The sequence below is a fragment of the Centruroides vittatus genome, unplaced genomic scaffold (genome assembly GCF_030686945.1).
Source record: "Centruroides vittatus isolate TY-2023 unplaced genomic scaffold, ASM3068694v2 contig_18, whole genome shotgun sequence".
In the NCBI taxonomy this organism is placed as follows: Eukaryota; Metazoa; Arthropoda; class Arachnida; order Scorpiones; family Buthidae; genus Centruroides; species Centruroides vittatus.
The window spans coordinates 5,808,983-5,833,616 of NW_027121101.1; the positions used below are offsets into that span (position 1 = coordinate 5,808,983).

General features: G+C 28.6%; 1 protein-coding gene across 1 annotated transcript in view; it reads left to right on the plus strand.

Annotated features, from left to right (window-relative positions):
* Positions 1 to 24,634, plus strand: part of Ino80 (chromatin-remodeling ATPase INO80) — a 116,205-nt gene that overhangs the window by 36,786 nt on the left and 54,785 nt on the right. The window contains exons 4-12 of the mRNA XM_067263841.1: positions 2,533 to 2,600; positions 9,303 to 9,434; positions 9,504 to 9,627; positions 15,614 to 15,669; positions 17,842 to 18,024; positions 18,098 to 18,151; positions 18,760 to 18,963; positions 20,558 to 20,747; positions 24,485 to 24,552. Of these exons, the coding sequence (XP_067119942.1) occupies positions 2,533 to 2,600; positions 9,303 to 9,434; positions 9,504 to 9,627; positions 15,614 to 15,669; positions 17,842 to 18,024; positions 18,098 to 18,151; positions 18,760 to 18,963; positions 20,558 to 20,747; positions 24,485 to 24,552 (1,079 nt within the window). The remainder of the gene's footprint in view (positions 1 to 2,532; positions 2,601 to 9,302; positions 9,435 to 9,503; positions 9,628 to 15,613; positions 15,670 to 17,841; positions 18,025 to 18,097; positions 18,152 to 18,759; positions 18,964 to 20,557; positions 20,748 to 24,484; positions 24,553 to 24,634) is intronic.

Here is a 24,634-nt window from a genome sequence, read left to right on the forward strand (position 1 = left end):
CAGTTCCAATTAAAGGTTATACCTAAATATTTTATATTATTTACTAGCACAAGTGGCTGACCATTTAAGAAGAAAGATTTCTCTTGATTTGATAGTTTTATGTTATTTTTAAACATAATTATTTTAGACTTAGATACATTGATCGATAAATATAAAGAATTCAGATAGTTATTTACTATATTGAATTTAGGTTGTAAAGTTGTTCTTGTTGGTGCTAATGTTACTAAGTCATTGGCATAGAGAATATAGTGGTAAATTTGTCTGGAAATCTGGATTCCTTCAGTGTCATTTAGAAATAGATTATCCATATCATTAATGTAAAAGTTAAATAGGTACAGTGATAATGGTTCTCCTTGAAGTATTCCACGGTTTATAGTTAATTCTGGGAATGTTTGGTTTCCATGAACTATGTTAATTCTATATGATGAAAACAGTTTTTCTATTGATTCTGAAAATTTTTTCCCACACCATGTATCTTTAGTTAATTTACTAGAGTTGGGACATGAACAGAGTCAAATACTTTGGAAATATCAATGAGAGCTGTATATATTTTTCTGTGTTTTTTTGTAGATAGATTTGAATTATTAGAGTTAGAGAAAATATAGTCGTTTCAGTTCCTTTAGTTGTAGGTAAATGAAAATTGAAATTTTGAGTTCAAATTTTGTTCCATTATTCAACGTTGAAAGCCTATTGCTAAAATATTGTAGTTAGGCATTTCCTTATTGTTGGTAGTAATGCTATTTGGTGGTAGTTTCCTGGATCTTTCTTGTCTCCTTTTTTTATAAAACATAAGCAATTTAACTATATTCCAAGCTTCCAGATAATTTGATGCGCTATAGAATGAATTAAATATATGTTTTCCTGATGGTGGAAGTACTTTTAAAAATTTAGCAGTAATTAAATCGTTAACAGCTTTTCAATATAAAATAGACTATTTCTTTTTCTTGACTTTAAGAATGGACTTTGTGGAATGAAGAGCTTATGGACTTGGGACCTTTTTGAACTTAGCAGTTTAGTTTCAATATAAATCATTTGGACAGATTTTAACAATGAGAAACATACCAGATCATTAGTAAAGTGAAAAGACTACTGATTTATGTAGAACTAGCTGACGTACCTGGTGATAACTGTTATCCTAAGAAAATATCAAACAGGATCATAATAATCTTTAGGAACTTCATAAACCTAATTTCATGTTTTGGAATTTCAAACATTATAGTATTTTTAATATTGATATAAATTACTTCATTCTTATTCTTCAGTTAGTGATATAAAATGGAACACTATATTTTTTATGATTATTTTGAATTATGTTTATTTTAGCATATGTAAGAAAAATATTTGAATACTGTATTTCATTAAAGATAGTGTAGTGATAGATATATTAGTATAACATAAGTTAATATATTTATTTATTCTTATAATTAAATGGTTGCTTTTTTGGAAAATATCCATAGTCTATTCCAGGTGTGGCCAAACTTTTATCCCTTAGGGGCTACTTTTTCAGTAAAATATAGTCTGCGGGCGACTATGAATATGGGCAAACAATTTTAGGATTTTTCAAATTTTTCATAGATATTTTAATAAATAATTAATAATGATAAATAAATAATGATAAGTTTTTATTTTTTTCCGGCCTGTACTTGGTTTATTCATTCTAAAATAATAGGGTTAAATATTAATAACATTTAAAACAATAATTAATAAACTAACATACCTGCTTCTGTTCACTGTATGAATAAATAAAAAAAACTAAAATTGAAAGTAAATACAAGTGCACAAACAAGGAGTAACAAGTGGATTGAAGCCAGGGGCTGTCACGTTACTATCTGACACATGATTTTGCACCATTTTATGTGATTGCCATTTATATGCGCATGCGTTGCGACTACAATTAACTTAAAAGTTAACATTCATTTGCATTGTTCATCAGGATAAATACAAACAGTATGGGTACATTGCACAGACAGTCTATTATTGTAAGAATAAATTATCAAATTAAGATTTTTAAATATTAATTTAAGTGATGTGAAGCTAAAGTTGTTTAACTTTAGCTTCACATCACTTGTACGGGGCTACTTTCAAAACCTTTGCGGTCGACCAGTTGATCGTGGTCTATGTATTGGCTGTCCCTGGTCTATTCAAATTACTATATTCAAGATTTTAGTTGAATACTTGACATTGGATTAGTGATTGTACTCAATGATGTGGTCATATTTAAGGATCTTGTGAATATAATTCATCATTAAGTATGTTTACAAATTTTATTAATTTTTTAAAAGAATGGATATTGTTTCTGTTTTATTAAATAAATGTAATATTGATATAAGAAATAGTGAATATTAGTATTGTTGTTTTATCCTTTCAGACTATGAATTTCAATAAGAATTTTTCTATAAATTACAATATAACATTTTTAATTTCTATAAATTCTTTCTCTAAATTATTAACACTTATATAAACTTAACTTTAAAAGAGTTAAAATGTAAGTTATTATTTATATTACATGTTTTTTCTATTTTTTTATTTTAGAGAGGCGAGCAGATCAAATAAGGTTATATAATTTCTCAAAACTGAAAAAGGGCAGAAAATGGCTTAAAGTAAGATTTTACAGTTTTGAATGTTGTCATATACAGAATGTCTCAGTTAAACGTTTCAGAACTTTTAAGAAGGGTAGGGTGCATCCTGATGATTCAGAATCATATAGCAATGTGGGATTGGAAATGCTTTCCTGACACGGTAGATGGCATTGTGTGAAAGTTCCGAGCATTCTTGCAGGGAATTGTCATTTCACACAAAGATGCAGAATTAGTAGGATGGCTTATTATACGAATGCTATGCATTTGGTGTACAGGGCTGCAGATTGTAGTGGGCCAGCCGCACAGTGCTTGTACGCAGAACGATATTTAGCCAACAGTGGATTGGACATGGTGGTCCCGTGTGTTGGCCTGCTCGGTCACCAGACCTATCATGTCATTTCTGGGGGCATATGAAAACACTGGTTTATGACACCTCCATTGATAATGCTGAGGAGCTGGTTGCAAGAATCTCAGTAGCTGCTGGAGAAATTTGAGATGAGCCTGGATTATTCCAGAATGTTCGGAATTCCATGCGTTGTAGATGTGAGGTCTGCATTGCAATCAGTGAAAGAAACTTCGAACACTTTCTTTGACCTATGTTCCTTTTGTTTTTGTACATTTATTATTAAAACGAATATTCACTTATGGTCTTTTTCTTTATGATGATTCTGTGTACATCACCACGTCAGGAAAGCATTTCTGACCCTGCATTACTATATGATTCCAAGTTGTCTGGATGCACCCTACCCCTCTTAGAAGTTCTGAAACATTTAACTGAGACACCCTGTATATAGCTTTATCTTTAGATGTCTTTAAGAATAAAATAATGTTTTATTTTCATCTTTTATTATTTGGAGAAAAGAAAATTGTTTTCGTAACTTAAAAGTTAAATGAAATTTTTAAGTTGTTATGATTGATGAAGTGTTTGAATAGAAATAAGCATTTATTTATAATCTTTTGAAGTTAATTTGTATGTTGTAATTTTAGCTTTAATATATTGTATTTCTTTCAGATATATTATTAATTTAAAATTGAAACTGTTACCTGAAATTGTTGATTGGATACATTTATAAATATAAAATTGCAGATTAATAAAAAAAAATTTATTAATCTACAATTTTATATTTATAAATGCATCCAGTCTACATGAAATCTGTGGGTAATTGCCTACAGTTTTCATTTAGATTGAATACTAAAAAAATAGATAATCACAAAAAAGTGTTTAGGCCCACAGCACTATTTTCAAGCTTGTAAACATAGACTTTTTTCAGTACTACTTAAATCACACAATTTGATAAATTTAGGGCTATTCATACAGGAATGTATCTAAAACGGCAGAAAAAATTAATCACAGAATTGTCATTGCAGAATGCATTTCAAATCAAGACTTCAGCTGTTGACAATCTTTTAAAACACTTGTTCTGAGTAAAGTCACAAGGAAATTAAATATATTTAGTATAATATTAACATATGAAAAAGTAATATAGAAAATCATATGCTAAATGTAAGAATGATTCAAAAAATAAAACCAAAATGAATTTATGTGGAAAGGTGCCACAAATATAGATCTATATTAAAATGTAATCTAAAACAATTTAAAAAATAAAAATTAAGATTAAAAAGGAGGTTAAAATTATGATAGAGTAAATATTAAATAACTAAAATAATTTTTTACCTTTGTAAAGTATTGTCAAAACTAAAAATATTTTTTTTTAAATTATAAAAAAAAACAACAGTGATACAAAATGATGTAAAAATATTGTTAAACTGTAAAACAAAAGACATCTTAAAACTTTGAAGAAAAAGGATTAAAACTAACAAATAAATAGTTACCTGCATAAATCATTCAATTTTAAAAAATACTTGGGGGCGCTATAGTTGCTGAGGCTGTTGGCATGTTTTGAAGTGAAGTTGTACCTGTTGCGGCTAAGTTTGCATAATTGCTTTTTATTATGGATAAATTTGTTAAATCTAAAGAGTGTGCGGATCGGGATAGTGCCAAAGAAAAGGAAGCAGCTTTTGAGAAGAGCGCAAAGATATTAAGAACACCACACCACCAGGTAAATGTTTGCGGTCCTGTTCCACTGGAAGTGCTGTTAAAGCGAGAGACACTAGAAAGAATTTGGATCAAAAATTATTCTTAGAAGAGATAACAGGTATGTTGAGTGAAATGAAGGATGCTATAGAATTAAAAATAGAGACAGAATTACGTTTAGTAAAAGACAATTTTGTGGAAATGAATGATAAGCTTAATATACTGATGGAGAGAATCAATAAATTAGAATCCGTGCACGACTGCGGAAATGACCGTAACAATATGCAAATTATCACTACACTAACCAAAAGAGTTAACACACTTGAAAGCAATCTAAGAAAAAGAAATTTGGTATTGTTTAATGTGAAGATGAATGATAGGGAAACTCTTTTTGATACAGTATCGAAGTTAATTTGGGATGTTGTTGGTTTATCGAATATCCTTTTTGACTGTGTCAGACTTACAAAAAATACCAGAAATAATACGATGGTTTTGGTTACCTGCATTTCCATGCAAGCAAAAAGAGATATATTGAGCAGCTGGAAGAGTAATTGTACCAAATTGGATGTTTCTGACTGGAGAAAGGCAGTGTGCATAAGGGAGGACCTTCCCATTGAATGTAGAGAGAAGAGAAAACAACAGATGGATAATTTAAGACAGGCCAGAAAGGAGGGGAAAATTGCATATTTCAAAGGTGATAAATTGGTGATAGGTGGAAACATTCGCAGGGTTGACAGGGATAAAGATGAGGATAGTTGTGTCAGTGATTCTTTTTTAGGAGTAAGCATGATTCATTAAAAGTTCTCAGTTGGAACATGAACGGATGGAAGAAGGAATATGAAATGGAGCATTGTGAGAAAGTTTCATATCACTTGTTGGATGGAAACCTGGTTGGGTGAATTAGATTCAAGAAAGCCACCGACAGATGTAAGTAATGCATACAAATTTTATAAGATTAACACTACTAGTATATTCGATAAAGGGCGAAAAAGAGGTGGGATGGTACTGATGATTGATAAAGAATTGAAAGAGGTGGTGGTTTGTCCCATTGAAGATTGGTTGTTTGAAATACACTGGAAAAATATTAAGTTAATTTTAGTTTATATTAGAGTAGAAGTTTATGTTAAATGTTATAAGTTACTTGAGTCATTGTTTGATTCTTTTCAAAATGAAGAAATATATTTATTGGGTGATTTTAATGGCAGAATTGGAACTTTGAATGAAATGGAGTGGGGAGGTAGTGTTTTTCCCTTGTTGGATTATAGTGTTTATCGGAACTCGCAAGATAAATGCATCAATAAGATAGGTTTGAAGTTAGTGGAATTATGTCAAGCAAAAGGGTTGATGATTGTGAATGGTCGAGTTAAAGAGGATGTACAGGGAAAATATATTTTTTTCTCACACTTGGGTAAAAGTGTAATTGACTATGTGTGTATAAATGGTCTGGCAGCTGAAAAATTAATGCACTTTAGTATAGATGACTGTATTGAGTCTGATCATATGATGCTGCATCTTGAAGCTTCTGCCAAAGGGTTGGAAAAAAAGGGCTACTCTAGACAATCGGTCCAGTTTAATAGATGATGGAAGAAAGAATGGCAGGAGGTGTTTGTAAGTGAAATTCAAGGTATCTGTTGGGACAGGCAATTTGATGATAGCATGAGCAAATTAAATAATCTTACTGTTATGGTGTCTGGTATAATGGATAAATTTAGATATAGAGAAAAAGGAGTTAAACACTTCTCTAGGAATAATTCAGAGTGGTTTGATGATCAGTGCTTAGAACAAAAGGCTGATGTGAAAAATAAGCTCAGGAGATGGAGGAGACTTGGAGAGAATTGGAGATTGGAAGAATATTTATTATCGAAACAAAATTTCAGAGTGCTATGTAAAAGTAAGAAACAGGAATATTTGACCAGTTTTAATCAACTGTTTTCAAAGTGTAAGTCAAGTCAAATATTTTGGGAATGCATTTGTAAATTACAAGGTAGAAGTAAATTCCGTATACCGGAGGAGATTAAAACTGAATTGCTTGTGCACTTTAAAAGTTTACTGTTTAGTGATAACCTAGATATGGAAATTGTTTGTTCAGAGATGATAACTATAGGTTATTTTGACAGGCATATTTCTCTCAAAGAATTAGATATTGCTTTGAGTGAGGCAAGGTCAGGTAAAGCAGCTGGCCCAGATGGTATTCCGATGGAATGTCGGAAACTGGTAGATGAATGATTGCGACAGAAGCTGTTGGATATTTTTAATGAAGTCCTGGTAACCGGAATTTACCCTGATGGTTGGAAAATGGCAAGAATATTTTCCATTTTTAAATCAGGAGATATAAACAATACAAGCAACTACAGAGGAATCGCATTGTTAAATACTGTTAGCAAAATTTTTTCAACAATCCTATGTAAAAGATTGATATTTTGGGTAGATAGTGAGCATATTATATCAGAGATGCAAGTGGGTTTTCGTCAAGAGTATTCCACAGTGGACCATATTTTTGTTTTGTGGAATTTGTTAAAAGAAAGGCTAGTCAAAAAACGCCGAAAAGTATATACTTGTTTTGTGGATTTCTGGGTTGCATTCGACTCAGTGAATCATCTGAAATTATGGAGGCGGCTTGCTGATTTGAGGTTAAGTTATAAAATATTGAATTTATTGTGATCGATGTACACAAATACGTCAGCATTTTTGATGGTTAATGGTACTACTACTGAATCCTTCCACTGTAACAAAGGAGTTCGGCAGGGATGTCCGCTAAGTCCATTACTGTTTTCTTTATATATTGATGGTTTGGTAAATAGATTGAATGAAATATCAAGATTTAATGGCTTATGGTTAGGCAATAATACTTATATCAAGGTTCTATTGTATGCAGATGATGTGGTGATTATGGCTGACAGCCCGTTTGAATTACAGCTGGCAATTGATGGTCTTATGAGTTTCTCAACTGAGATGGACTTACAGATTAATAATAAAAAAACTAAGATAATAGTTTTCCAAAATGGCAGTAAAAGATCAAGTAAGCTTAAATGGTTTATGGATAAACAAGAGATTGAAATAGTGGAAAAATATAAGTACCTGGGCCTTTGGTTCAAATATAATCTTAATATGAAAGACCACTTTGAGATTACTGCGAGAAAAGCAAAAGGTGCTTTGGTGAAATTATCTAAAATCGTTAATATCCCAGGGTTAGCCTCGTATGCTCCACATATCAGGTTGTTTGATTCAACAGTTAAATCTGTTATGTCGTATGGTGCTCGGGTCTGGGGTTTGGCTAATGTCAATAATTTTGAGTTAATTCATAGAGAATTTTTGAAGAAAATGTTGGGCCTCAGGTTTCACGCATCGAATGTGGCTGTTTTGTGGGGAAACTGGATGGGTACCATTGAAAATATTTTTTATAAAAGCAGTTCTAAAATATTATGTAAGAATATTGGAATTACCTAGAGATAGGCTACCTAGAATCAGTATTGAAAGAATGTGGATGAAAGTGGAGAGTAATTCATGGTGGCTGGATTTTAAAAATTGGCTGGAACGGCTGGGATTCGGTGATATGGTTATTGAGAAACAAAGTGATAGATGGAAAGAATGAATACCGTCCATAGTATTGAGATGTATAGAACTGGAACTACAGGAAATGAAGAATGTGCTGAATAGTTCCGGGTTGCTACAATATTATCGTCTGGTTAAACCTGATTTTGGCATGGCAGGATATTTAAGGGATGTTGGAATCTCTATTGCGATGAAAAAACAGATTGCAAAACTGCGGTTAAACTGTTTTATGCCAAGAAGTGCCTCTTTGGTGTGCATAATTTGCAACCAGATCTGTAGTTATAGTGAATAGTGCTTCCATATGTTTAGTAATTGTGGAAATGATATGTACGGGGAATACTTAAGAATGTCACGTGGTGGTTCTAACTCCAATTTCGTGGATTTGTTAAAATTTAACAAGATGTTAAAGAAATTAGATGGTTTGAGTTAAGAGAATTTATTGTTTTGTTTTTCCCCCCTTTGATATTGTGTTCAATTATAAGTCAAATAAATTATTATTATTAATAACTTCAAAATAAAAAGTACTTATATAAATGAAACTAAATAAATAATAAAATGAAAATAAAAGGGATAAAAATTTAAAATATTTTAAAAATGAATAAAATCGAGTGTAAAAGTTATAACATTGACTGCATAAAACCACACTGACTTTTTGCTATACTTTCATCAAAGTAAGAAAAGTCAAATTATTGTATAATAGTATTACTGTTACACAATTATCTGATTTGGTAATATAATTTTTAAGTGCTCATATAATTTTCTTTTAATAAAAACTGAACACTAGTAAGATCTGACAACTGATACTGACACAGTGAAAGATGACAACAGAATTTGTATAATTATATTTTATTTGCAAATGTGTTTTCTCAGTCTGATTTTTTAGTTGTTTCCCTGTTTCTCTGACATAAAAGAAGGATGGTAATGTAATATATAAATTCTCTTGCAGTTGCCAACCGTCTTTCTTTAATATAAATCAGTGATAACATTTTCAAATTTCATTATTTTTTTATACAATTTTTAAAATTTCATGCATTTCATCATTAAATAGTCTATTTGATTAATAAATGAAATAGCAGTTTTATCTTATAAATAATACTTCTATATTAAATATTATTTTAAAAATTTTTTTGTTAAAGGGTGTATTAATTAGTGAATCTTCTGATTCTGGAGAAGATAGTGATCCAGTTAGTGAGCATGGACTTCAAGATATGTTAAAATATCATAAATTAATTAAAGCTGCTCAAGAAGAATATCATGCTGATACTGAGGTAATGAAATTTTTGAATTTATTTTGAACATAAAAAATATGATTGTAATATTTTTGTCATTTTTTACAGTTAAAACATTATCAATATTATAGTGCAGGCTTACTGTCAAATCATGATAGATTTTATGAACATCAGAAACTTATGTTAGGAGGAAAGAAGAAGTTAAAAGATAAAAGAATAGAAAAGAAAAAATGTAAATTTTCATAACTCAGTTTTAATCTAAATTTTCTTTATTGTAATTATAAAAGTTAATTAAGTAATGACATATATCAGAAAATTATACAAATATGATAGTCTTTTTTAAAAATTGGATTATATTTTATTGAAGTGATTAAAATGTAAAAAGATGCAGGCCTTTATAGAAATATACATATAAAATTATATTATTTTATAATTTTATAAAGTATACAAAGCTGTAAGACTGTCATTTTGTGTAATTTACAAGATAAATATTTTGTATAGTTTTTAGAAATTGATCAAGACTGTAATAAAAATAATTTAGATGGTTTATGCATAATTGATATTCCTTTGATAACTCAGACTTTTAGCGGAATTGATAAACAAGAGTATTATTATATTGAATGAATAATATATTCAATATCTTAAACTAATATCTCTGAAATCAAATAAGTAATAGTTACTAGCAATTAGCAAATGTATTGCAGTATGTGTTATCACCAAGTACAGTAGAATCTTCTTATTGTAATCATGATAGTATCAATTATTTAATGCTATCAGACTTAAATCCTAAAACATGCAAGTTGAAATATACTTATTAAACTTTGCTTATTGTAATTAGAGTTTTTGATTGTCATTATCTTAAAGTAAGTAGACATTTTAAAGCAGTCTTTTTGCACTATCGTGTCATCCTGTAATAAGCTTTAATCATTTTTATTGTTATTTGCTCATAGTACAGTGGTTTTAATTACTGGCATTTCTTATTTCAGTTACATGCTTACTGATGTTAAAGAGGATACTCAAAAATTAGCAGACAGACAATACTAGATTATAGTAATAAGTCAACAACTACTGGATTACGTTTGGCTAGTCTACTGCAATAAATTTTAATTAATTTCTAAATAATTTGTCACTAGAGGAAGGCATAAGGTGCCATCTTTTATCAAATTTAATAATTATAATTAAATTAAATAATTTAGAATATTCTGGAGGAAAAGAATCAGCCTGGAGCAGGACTCAAACCTGGAACTGCCACTTACCGTCTGGAAGAGGAGATTGGTCTGGAAGCTCAGGTAGCATTACTGGCAACGCATCCACATCATAACCAGAGATTGGATTTGATTCTGCTCAGGACTGATTCTTTTCTTCCAGAATATTCTAAATTATTTAATTTAATTATAAGTATTAAATTTGATAAAAGATGGCACCTTTAAGAGGCATGCCTTCCTCTAGTGACAAATTATTTAGAAATTAATTATGGTAAAGTAGCCCAATGTAATTTAGTAGTTGTTGGCTTATTGCTAATATATATTGAGTTTTGAGATGTTTGTGTATGTATATTGGAATATAATAATTATTATAATTAAAAACACTTAAAGTTACACAATTTTTAATTGTTTTAACATGTCCTTTTTTCATTATCATAGTCAGTAAAACCAGAGTTTTTATTCATTGTAGTCTCATTTGCTTAGCCTGCTTGATTATCAGTATAAATAGGTCCCAAAGTGATTGCAATAAGCAGATTCCACTGTATATATATTTATACACAGACTGTCCAAATTTCAGTGTGACTTTTGAAAACTTTTTGTGTATTTACCATCTGTTGACAAATACAATATTTATGAATTAGTTGATGTCAACATTGTTAAATATTTTAGTTGCATCCATTGATTCAGCCAGTAGTAAGTTTGACAAAAGCAACTGTACTTTTCTGGTGTTGGTTGAAAAATGGCACTTGAAGAAAGTGCAAATATAACAGTCTCTCTCTAAACACCCAGTACAGGTTAAGTATGGATTAGTATGTGTGCCAGGTGATGTCCGGGAGGAAGTTAGTATCAGAGTGGTTCCCTGTTGCCTTCTCTGGATATTTGATGTTATGCGGGGGAGAAATGCCTTCTAGGAAGCCTTTTAAGGGTAACTGGCCTGTATTCAAGTGTTACAGACACGAAGAAAACCCAGAAAACTCGATGAGGCCAGCCCATCCAGGCAAGGCGTGAACCCACAACAAACTTCCAGTGTTCAGGGATGGAACTGCTCAGCCACTGGTGGGCAGTAGGGTTTCTCAAACAGGATCCCAGGATCTCTGTTTTTTTTTTTTACCTGGAAAATTTTTCTCAATCCGGGAAATTCTGCAAATTTCTTAAAAATTCACTTTTTTTTTTATTTTGTGTTAAGGTTGAGGAAATTTTGCAAATAGAAAGTATAATTAACTCAGAAACTGTCAGAAAACGTTTGTATTTATTAATTTTAAACCTACTTATTAGTTTTTTAAATTTTTGCTCATTATGGCATGTCACAAATGGTCAACAATCAATACGTAGCTTATTTGTGGCAGGACTCTGAAAATTCTTTACTTGTCTGAACTTGTAATATTTTGAATAATTGTGCTAATGCTGTCTTAATTTTTAACCATGCCCAGTAGCTTCAATAACTGTATAGCTGTAATGCCAGGTTGTGCAAATTGGGCAAAGATACAAACGAGTATGAAGTTTTTCTTCATAAACCTGATTATTAAAGCCAAACAAACTGCCGTATTGTTGGGCTATAAGCTTGATGTTTCTATTAAAGCAGCCGAGGTAGACAAATCAAAAATACTAGAGAGCAAAAGAAGAATGAACTAGAAATTTTCCAGGCTATAGGTGAAAACACAACATCTGTCTTCTCTTAAATGCATTAAAGACGATTCCACCCACATGGATTGAATCGGAAAGGGCAGGAGTTTTAATTAGTTAAATAAGAACCAGATTGAGTGATTGGAATTTTGACCATCTTTGCTTTTTAAAATCTTATTATAAAAATTTACAATAATATTTTGTATTATGTTTCATTTAAAAACAAAAAGTACTTTTTTGAGTTAGAAGTTTGATCCAAGTTTATTTTTTTTAAATTTTCAAGTCAATTCAAAGCATTTTGTTGTTGTTGTTGTTGTTGTTGTTGTAGTAGTATGCAGTTTCCAGGAAACTTTAATAAATTTTTTTTTATTTGAAAATTTCTATGTAATTCAAAGGTAATTTTTAATGTATATCTTACACAGCATTATTAATATGATTTTTGAGGTTACAGAACATATGAAATTACTTTAAAAAATAAAAAATAATTATAACATTTGATTTCAAGATATTTTGTATATCTTAAAAATAATTAATTCTATCCTGGGAAACAGTTCACTTTTATCCCGGAATCCCAGGACAAGCAAAAGACTAGGAAATGAGAAACACTAGTGGGCAGTATAACTGTAATTTTGACAAAACAGTAATTGAGATGTAGCTAGTGATACAAGTTTATTTATGTGATTGTTTTGATCATGCTAGTGTTTTTTGTGGTTTTTCTCTATTTCAAGATGGCAAAGTGAGCATGGTGCATTGAAAGGCACATGTTTATGTACAAGCTATGAAGCTGATCGAGTAGAGAAAGTGCAAGAAGGGGTCTGTGCATTCAGAGTGGATCATATGATGGACATAATCAGAGATGTTGACAACAATTCAAATAACTTGAAAACCATTGTGACAGATGATGAGATTTGGTACACTCAATATGAGCTATTAACTTAAACATCAGAGCTTGTAATGGATTAACCCAGCTTCACTGAAGACAAAAAAGTGCATCTGCAGAAGAGCAAAGAGAAACAATGATCATTGTTTTCTTTGATTACTATAGCCTACCTAATTTATGAAGAATACCTTCCAGAAGGGCATACTGTTAACAGCAATTACTATTTGGGTATTATGCCATGATTGTGGACTTGTATTCATTTTTAAAAAAGCCCAGGACAAATATGCAATTAAAAATTATAGAATAGAAGAAACACTCTAGAAAAGTTAAAATATTGTCTTCATAATTTGTGCTTTTTTCACATGCCTTCTGAACAAAGACATACAGTGTAATTGACCTTTATCTTAAGGCCCTTTTCTGCATAAAACATTTTAAAATCATTTCTCTTGTACAGACTGAAACAAATTAGTCAAATTTTTGGTGTTTGAGGGCATTGTAGTACTGCCTGATTTGGCTTGTATTTCCCATATTGAAGTTAAAAGGTACTTGTTTTGATAATATTTCTACTATCCAAAAGGCTCTAATTACAGTAAGACCCTGCTTAATGCGGGGATGCGTTTTTAGACAACAAAGCGCTAAGCGAAACAGTGTTAAATGGGGTCATTTTAACATAGAATAAATAGGGATAGGGGAACACGCGACCAAAAATAAACAAAGTTTACTTTAATTTGAAGTTATTTTTATATTAATTTGCATAATAATATATGTTAAATAACACACAAACATATGCACACAGAAATGTAAAGTTCATTTTTTGTGACGAAGGTTCTGACTTTTCTGAAATTCTTGTTCTTTTGCAATAAAGTCATGAAGTTTCATTTGTCACTTTTTTCTTTCCTTAAGCAAATGTCGGTAGCAGAAGATCACATGCAAAATGCCTCATTTCGCTTTTGCACTCCTTTCAAAATCTGGATCATTCGCCACAGTTTGATCAATGATTTCAGTTATCTTACCAAACTTTTACCAAGGAAATCTGTAGAGAAATTTTTGGGTTTGTTTTCAGAATCTCTATTTTCCAGTTCCACATGAATTCCTTGTTCTGCCAGTTCCAATGAAATGCATGATAATTTAAATCAGCGTAAATTTTGGGCTTTTTTTAGGCTTTGAGCAGACCATGTTATATTGAATCAGCATTGAGCGAGGCAGCATTTAGCACAGTCTTACTGTATCTAAATGAGGAGCCAATAACAGCTTAGCAGAAGTACTTTTAATAATTTTATGATTGTTGTAAACATAGTGTTAACTTTCAAGAAGCTTATTTTGAATAGTAAAAAAAAAAATTACTTTTGTTATTTTTAATTTCACTAGTAACATCAGATTTTGGTCACACTGTATATTTTGTATTTGACATATGAAGAAAAGTGTTGTTAAAAAATGATCCGAGAAAGTTAATTATTTTCAGTCTTATGTCATGACATAAGTAATTCAGAATTATACTAATTATTCTAATTGATTTGATTTTGAGTAAATTGAAAGGAAATATATTTTACCATGATATGTTAACAGCAACAATGATTTCCATTGCACCTAAGTAAGATAAAAAAAACTCTCTATGATTATTATAAATTTCAAAGTGGAATTTTTCAAGCAGTGTTTTCTCTACAGTATTGTAATTTGAATCACTTATTTTCACAAAGCATTAAGCACATCATTTAAAAAATTAAATAATTTTCTTAATGCTCTGAAAATTAGATCAGGATAATCAGCTGATTATTGTTTGATATGTTATCATCAATTGTACATATTGATAAATTCTTGTTTAGAGAAAAGTATGAAAAGTTTTTCTATTTATCCAAAATTTTTATATAACACACTTTTTTGTTTCAACATTGTATGTTCTAATTAATTGCTGATAGATTAATTAATTTATACTGAAATTCAAAAATAGTAAACTTTATTGAACATTCGAAAATTTTATTTTGTAAAAATTGAATAATTTTTAATATATTTAAATATAGTATTTAATCTTCAAGACAAAAAGAATGTATTTTAAATTGTATAAAGTGGTTTAAATCAATACAAATGCTCAAAAAAATATGCTAATTTTACTGTATAGATTGGTGTTTGGCTATAGCAGAAATTTAGTGGATTAATATATGCCTACATGAAATCATTATTGTTATTAGTGGCAATTTTGTAGATTATTTAAATTCTTTTTGTGTGCATGTTGATTTTGTTTCTGTGTGCCATTTGATTAACATTAATAATTGTAAATGACAAAAAATCACCTTAAGACATATTGATTAAAAAATAGACAGTTATGAAAGAATGTCACATATGATTTCGTTTTGTACGTTTATAATTATAATTACATTTAATATTTGTATTTTATCTTAGTCTATATAATATAACTTATGGTTTAAGTAATTTGATATTTATGAATAAAAGCATTAATCATGAATTAAAAAATAATTTAATTTAATAAAGTGTGCTTAAAAATTTTTAAATAGCAAAATTAAAGAAAATCAAGATGGAGAAATATTCTGGTGATAAAGCTAATTTGCAGGTAAGAAGAAAAGTTAATGTATTTCTTTAGTTATAAATGTTGATTATTAAACAGTTATGTATTAGAATTTATGGAAAACTATCTCTGATTGGTTTTTGTAGTTCTTAAAGTTTTCCTCTGTGATATTAGAGAAATTACATGTCTAAATAGTTGAGTATGGAGACCTTATCTACAATACATCTAAACTAATAAGTTGAACTATAGTTTTTTCACGTTTTTGTTGAAAATTTGACTTCTTCAGTTGCAAAACTTATATTAACTTTTCTTACATTATCTTTATCAACAAACTTCTATTTGAATTTAACCCTTAGTTTTTTAAGTATTTGTTCATCAATACTTATGTATATGTTATGGACAAAGTGATTAATATGGACATTATGAATACTGACCAACAAAATCGGGCATTGTAATAAATTTCAATAATTTATCAAATTGACCAGTCATTATGAATACTGCTACCACCTAGTCAGGCAAAGTGATAATAATATGTTGAGGAGTGATCATCTGACATACACTAGCCAATCAGAACTTGCATCTTAGTTGCACATGCGTATTGCATTTAGTAAAGAATTTTAAATTTATGTGACCAGTAGTTAATCTTTCTTCTTTGACAAAAGTAACAATCATTAAGTGATATGAATAATCGCTTCAACAACCAATTAAATGAGTTAATAGCAGAAAAAGGTGAGAACAATCATTTTTACAAAATCAGCGTATTTGTCAATGATACAAAAAGTGGAAGAGTCAAAAATGAAAGTTACTTCTAAGTTACCAGAAGAATATCAGTTAATAGTACTTTGAAATAATTCACAAAAAATAAATATTTTTAAATGAAATAAGTGGAGTTTTTTTTAATTAAATTTAAAATTCTGTACTAAACACCATACGCACACGCAACTGAGTGCCGATGCCTAGAGTGTGTCAGTCGGATGATCATTTGTCAGTTTATTATTATCACTTTGCCCAACTAGGTGATAGCAGTATTCATAATGACCGGTCAATTTGATAAATTAATCAATATTTATCACACTGCGCGCCCTTTTTGGTCATTATGAATAATGCTCAATTAATCACTTTGTCCATAACATATATAATAAAAGTGCAGCTCTTTTATGGAGAAAATAATAATCTTTTGTGTAATAAATTACACAAAAGATAATATAACTTTAATTTTAATTTTTTGTTAAATTATGTCATATAAAGAAATGATTTATACAAAATATTTGCACTTCATTTACTAATGCTGGATTATGGAAAATCAGTTTTTTTTCAGATTCTTTGAGACTGATAAATGGTAGTGGTTGAAAAATTATAATTACAAACTAGATAATTATAATATACGAGTATCCCTTGTACAACACTGTACTTCTAAAACATTGTTTTGCTCTAACATGGTTTGGGAAATCCTCCATACAAAATTTCACAATTTTTAAGTGTAAACTCTGTTATTCAATATTTTTTTTTAAATTCAAGCAAGCATGCATGTTGTCTCAAATTGCCCACGGATTTTAGAATATTGAAATTTTTAAATTACAGTCAAACCTGTTTTTATGCGGTGGATAGGGACCGCATTAAAAAAAATCGCACGAAACTTCACGAATGGCTGTAAAAAATAGTTTTCGCAACACAATTAAAAAAATATTTTTTTTTACGCGGTCAACAGGGACCGCATAAAAAAATTCTCACATAGAAAATAACTCAAAACTGTACGAAATAGAATTTATTGACAACAGATGTCAGCACTTGACTGCATCGTCTGGTCTATCGTCTGTTTTACATATTTTTGTCCAGGTGGTGTTTTGTTGACTTAAAAAATAAATTATTTCATTTTTCGCATATTCATGCAATAATATTACTGTAATAAGTTCATTTATGCTATAATAAGTTTATTTAGCTATAATAAGTCAACGTGAGACATGACGAATCGCACGAGACTAGTCGCCAACTATACCGCACAAATAAAAAATCGCACAAAAAAAACCTCACAAATTAAAAATTCGCATTAAAAAAATCGCACATAAAAAGAGCGCATAAAAACAGGTTTGACTGTATTTTGGGGAAATTGATTTATTTTTTGAATAATTTGAAAGGGGCATTTAAAAATATTTATTTATTTTCAATTAAATGTGTTTTTTAATTTTGCAGTTTAAGTCATTTTAATTTTTATTTTAGGAATACTTTGAACAAAGTTCTATAAAGCAAGAAGAAAAGGTATCATATAAAAATGGTGCAGATTCTATGGAAATAATTCAACAGAAACCATCAAAGAAAAAGACTGCTGCAGGTCAAGAAGTAATTATGGCAACAAAACGAAAACGTATCTGGGTTGCTTTAGCAAAAAAAGAAGTCTGTAGGGTAATTACAAATTCATTTAATTTTTTATATTAAAAAAATAAGAATATTGCATCATAAAATTAATATCTTTTAGGCGCAAAAACAAAAAGTTGCTGCTCATAAAGAAATGTTAACTACTGCAAAAAGGGTAAGTATTACAGTTTAAATTAAGTATTAAAAATTTTATTTTTAAAATTCTTTAAATAAATAAAAATTTTAATAATTTAAATTCAGTTTAACATATTATAAATGTTGTTTTATTGATTACAAATAGTATTTTTCTTAACTATTATTCAGTTACTTTGTAAACTTTCTTTTTCTGTAAGTAAATTTATTGTACTTTTTATTTCTGCAATTACAGGCAAAATATTTAGTAATATTTTACATAGATTAATTTATTTAAATAATATATTTTTAAGATATTTAGTTTAATTGATATGTAAAATATTTTTACTTTATTTGTTTTTCAATTTTTGATGAAATTGGTTTATTTTTTCAAAAACATGAGATAATGAATTATAACTGTAGATGGGAAACAGATTTATTTATTCAAGTGTTTGCAGTATATAAAATTTTTATCAAAAGAATATAACATATTGATAGAAATGAATGCAAAATGGTAAAAAGAAACTTATTACTTACAGTAATAAATAAGTTTATATAACTGATTTTCTAATTTTTTCTGTTATAAAATCAGAATTATAGTTACTATTTGTAATTATTTTTGTACATTTATCTTACTTAAAAATATATTAGCTTGTTCACGCATGCCAAAGAGAATGCAGAAAAGGAGCACTCTTATCTCAAAAAGTGATGAAGGATACACCAAGTAGAGCAAGAAGATTGACTAAAGAAATGCTTTTATATTGGAAACGATATGAAAAAGTAGAAAAAGAACATAGAAAACGAGCTGAAAAGGAAGCACAAGAACAATTAAGAATGGATATAGAATTAAGAGAGGTAAATTTAAATTGCTCATTAACATTTAATGACTCAAAATAATATTTCAGTCCATTTGTACATTTTTTCCTCTACATATATGAGTATTTGTGCTTTTTGATTTCATGGTTATTACTGTGAAACTGTACAAAAACTCTATTTTTAAAATGTTATTTATGATTATTTTTATAGACTAGTATTAGTGAATTTGTTTGGGAATGTATAAGCTATATTTAAATAAGTTAATGTTTCAGTTAAGTTCAACTAATAAATAAAAATTATTTTTCCATATATTTAATAGTTGTATTCTTATGTCTTCATGAGTTTTTGTGAATATATTAATGGTAAACATGTTAAGTATAATATAAAAAATTTATAAATTTTGTTGTGTTTTGAAAAGTAAAACATTAACTGCACAATAAAAACAGTAATGTTTTATTATAATGGTCAAACTTAATATAATGAACTATGGTTATTGGTTTAAAAATATTAAAACAAACAAACAAACAAACACAATGATATCATATTATTCTTTCTGCTATTAATTATATTTATCTAACTACAATAGAGCATTGATTATCCGAACACTGATCAATTGAAACATCAGTTAACTGAAAGCATTCCAGCCTGACTGTGTTGTGCTGAATCGAACGTTTTTGATACTAGATTAACTTCTAAAGTATAATTTTTTTTGTTTTTATATTTTTCAATATATTTATTTTGTTTGTACAAAATAAATAATTTTTAATGATACAATAGCCACGATTATTATTATAAAAATTTTCGTTAGGCTTAACATCAACGAAAATTCAATGCAAAGCGACACACAACAGAGAAAGATTTCAACATGGGATATATTAATATACTATTATTGGGATATACTAATATGTGAATTACATGGGAAATACTAATATACTACATTAATAATGTATTTTTTTCGTACATAATCGGTTATCCGAAAAATCAATTTTCCAAACAACCCCAGTTTCCAATTGATTTGGATAATCGATGCTCTACTGTATTAGATAGATGCAGTTTAAAAAACTTTTTGGTTAGTTAAAGTCAAAATATATAGTAAAATTAATGATGGTAAGTTAAAGTAATATGTCAACAAAAATACTATATCATGAAGTCAATTACATAAATTACAAAAATTATACATGTAACATTAAATATCTTAACTATTCTATTATAAATTCCTGTTCATTGGAGGAAAGATAATTAATTTGACTAAAAGTAGATTATCTTTGTGATCAGAGATAATTGATCATTATTACATTTTCTAAGAGTAAAATGATATTTCCAGGTGTGGTTATAGCATTAGTAATGTTATTACATTACTATTAATATTTTTAATTTTCAATATTATGATGTTAAGTTATATATGTGGAATTGATAAGTGATTCTTATGTAGTTTTGATGTATTTTTTTTTATACATTACTATTGAATTAATGTAACTTGAATTATAAAATACAAATAATAATAATAATAATTTCATTTATAGAATTTATAGAAATTTATAAATGTAAATATTTAATTTCACAAGAATACTTAATAGTTCAGCAAATATAATAATAGATTTAAAATAAATATATATATTTTTTGTCGTTACAGGCTAAAAGACAACAAAGAAAGCTGAATTTTCTTATAACTCAAACAGAATTGTATGCACATTTCATGAGCCATAAAATGGGTAGTTTGCAAGATTTCTCCAAAGAGAACATTCTTAGTAGATTGGATGAAGTAAAAACTGATATTGTTGATCAAAGAAAATGTGTTCTTGAAGTAGATGATGATCAGTATGGTAAGTTATTAATTCATTTAATTAAAAGTTAAATTTTCAGTTTAATTTTAACTGTTTGGTATTAATAAACAACTTTATCTTAATTTATTTTCATAAATAATATTTTTAAAATACAAATGCTTTTATTATTAAACTTGCTACTATTTCTTATTTTTTTTGAAAATGTATCAACTACAGTAGAATTTGGTTAAGAAGTTTTTCAACAGACCAATTTAAAAATCTTAAGAAATGAAAATAATACAGGCGACCCTTGACTTTTACACATTCTACTTTTGCACAATTCACTATTTCACACATTTTTAAAAATTCGACTTTTTAAATATTTTTGTTGATAATGAAAAAATTTGCTTCCATGCAGAACGCTCATACACTACAAAGTGCGGTAGCTCGCTCTACATTCTTGAACACACATTACTTCCTATAATAGTGGACTTCTTGGAATTGTTCCAAGCAAGAGGTCAAAACAGTTTCAGTCTTGCATTAGGGTGTGCGTCAATGTGTGTTTTTCAATTTATTTTTTTATGTTTAAATATTTTATCCTTATAAATTGATAAACATGAGTGAGAAATGGAGAAACTGCAGTGATGATGTGAACAAAAAGAAATTAAGGACTCATAAACTTCATAAGATGGAGACAAAGATGGAAATAATTAAACATTCTGAAAATGGTGAATGTTTTGCTTCAATCGAACGTTTCTACAATGTAAACAGATCTATGATATGTTCAATTTTGAAAAATAAGAGTAAAATTAAGGAATACGTTCAAAATTATGGAAATATATCTTCAAAGATTATTTCCAAAAGACACGGCTTAGTGATGGATGAAATGGAAATATCTGTGTCATCATGGATTGATGATCAACATCAAAATAATGTCCCTCTGAGTTTATCGATTATTCAAGCTAAGGCTCTTAGTTTGCATGAAGATTGGAAGACTTTGTTAAATGAAGATTCTAACATGGTGTTTCAAGCAAGTAATGGCTAGTTTGACAAATTTAAAATGAGATATTCTTTACTTAATATTAAATTAACTGGAGAATCGGCTGATGCAGATAAAGATGCTGTGAAAGAATTTATTTCCTGATTGTCCAAAATTATTGTAGATGGAGAATATTATCTTAGCCAAATATTCAATGTAGATGAGATGGGTTTGGTGTATTTTGGAAAAAATGCCTAATTGTACATTTTTATCGAAGAAGAATCAGGTTGCTCCTAGACATAAACCTTCCAAAAACCAATTGACATTGCTTCTTGGTGGAAACTTAGCTGGTGATTTAAAATTGAAGCCATTGTTAGTTTACCAAGCAGAAAATCCCAGAGCATTGAAAGGGAAAGATAAAGAATTGCTTCCAGTCATTTGGAAATCAAATAAAAATGCTTGGGTTACTTACTTACTGCATTAATCTTTAAAGATTGGTTCAATTTTCATTTTGTGCCGACAGTTAAGCAATATTGTAAAAATAATAATTTACAATTTAAAGCATTATTAATCTTAGACAATGCTCCAGGACACCCAAAATCTCTGCAGAATTTATACCAGGAAATCAATGTTGTATTTTTTCCTCCCAGTACTACCTGCCTCATACAGCCCATGGACCAAACAGTGATAGCTACGTTTAAATGATATTATATGAGGACAATAATGACTAAGGCCATCAAGGCAACTGACAGGGAAGATGGGCCAACATTAACAGATTTTTGGAAGAACAATAATATATAGAATGCAATGAACAATATTGGAGACTCTTGGGCTGAAATAAAAGAGTCGACAATGAAAGGTTCCTGGAAACAATTATGCCCCATAAATGATGAGTGATTTTATAAATTTTGAAGAAACACCAGAAACTATCACAGATGAAATAGTTAGCCTAATGAATGAACTAAACTTGGACATCGACAATGATGATAATGAGTTGATTGAATCTCACTCAGTACCTCTGTCAAATGAATACTTAATTGAGCAACAATGAAATACACAATGAAAGTGAGGAAGAAGAAGCCGATAAAAATGTCAACTCTTTGACAATGAAAAATATGAATGAAGCCTTTGTGCATCTTGACAAATTTTTGACTATAATGGAAGAATGTGATCACAGTCCATGTGGAGAACGTATATCTCAAGTACGTAAGGCAATTGAGAAAGACATAGCATGTTATAGAAATCTTTATCAAAAAAAGAAAAAAAAAAAAGGGTGGTATTCAACTAAATCTTGACAAGTTTATAAAGAAAACACCCAAAAGCACTTAAACACACATCATTAACTTCATTATGTATACATATTAATAAATAAATACTTTAAAACACAGTTTTTGGTGCATATTTTTTTTACACCCCTCTACTTTCAAACATTTGACATTTGCACACACTTTCAGGAACCAATTAAGTACAAAAGTCAAGGGCTGCCTGTATAGCTTTTCTTTCAATAATTTGTATTTATTTAACATTGTTCCACTACATTACAGTAAATTAAGCTTACACAGTATATATTTATTTAGATATTTGTCTAATGTAGCTTCCTTAATCTGTTTTCTTATATAAAAAATGTTCTATGATTCTCACAAGCAAAATCACAGATCTACAAATACCATACTAATATGCATTGAAAACTTACAGTATCATCTGTATATTGAAATGTGTTAGAACCTGCTGTTTGTTGCAAGCATTGCCATCAGATAACTGTGTAAGAAAATTATAAATTCAAGTAGTCCAACATCATGCATGCAATGACAAAATTTTTTGCATTTCCTAATGTAATTTGTTTTTCTTTTCATATGCATTTAAATATGTAAAATTTTTGATAAAATGCAATTGAAAAACTTAAGTGAATTCATATTCTGGTCATGGATAAGGATTTCCATCTACTCGAATGAGAAATTTTCTTAAATGGGAACATTTTATATGGGGAAAATTATTATTTTTATAATTAAACTTCTTACATGGTAAACTGAAAATGCAGGAACTTTTTAAGAGTTCTTCTGTATTATGAAAACAACCACAGCTGTAAGTTGATTAAATTGAATTGAAATGATTTAAAAACAGCTTTTCAAATTAGAAATATTATTAGCTATCATTACCATTAATTTAGTAAAAAAGGTTTTAATACTACAATTTTTATTAATTTTTAGAATTAGAACTTTTTTTTTGTATTTTTTATTCAAGACTTTATCTTCCATGCTCTGATAATGTATGAAATATAACATGTTTATTAATAAATAGAATTAATTGAATTAAAGAATATGTAACATTTTTTAACAAAATAAATATCTACAATATATATAACAAATGAAAATAAAATACTTGAAATGGATTTTTTCAACTACATAAATTATAGAAAATGTCATTAAATTTTCCAAACAGGATTTAGCATGTAGATTTGATTTTAGTATTTTTGATTTTATGTTATAATTTTCAAAGTATGAACTGTCTTCTAGATACAATAATATAAAATAATGAAAATTTATCATTTCTTCTTACTATACAAAGAACATATACAACAAAAATAAAATAACCCATTTTAATTTTCTTTATATTAATAGATTGACTCCAAATTTAAACATATTTTTTTTCTGTATTTGATGATAATGTAAAATTTTATTTATTTATTTATTTTTTGAGGAAAACAAAAGTATATGTCTTGTTTTGAAATTTTAAAAAAAATTTAATTGCTTTGCCATGTATATAATCTGATTTTTACATTTTTATAATATTACAATTTATGTTGTTATTTTTATTTTAGACAGTAATGAAATGAAAAATTTGGCTTTAAAAAATGCTGAAAATGCATATAGAGAACACCAAGCACATGTAAGTATTTTTAAAGCATGGTCAGCTATTAAATTAATACAATCGATTCCACGTAATTGGGGAAGCTGTTTTATTGGGCCAA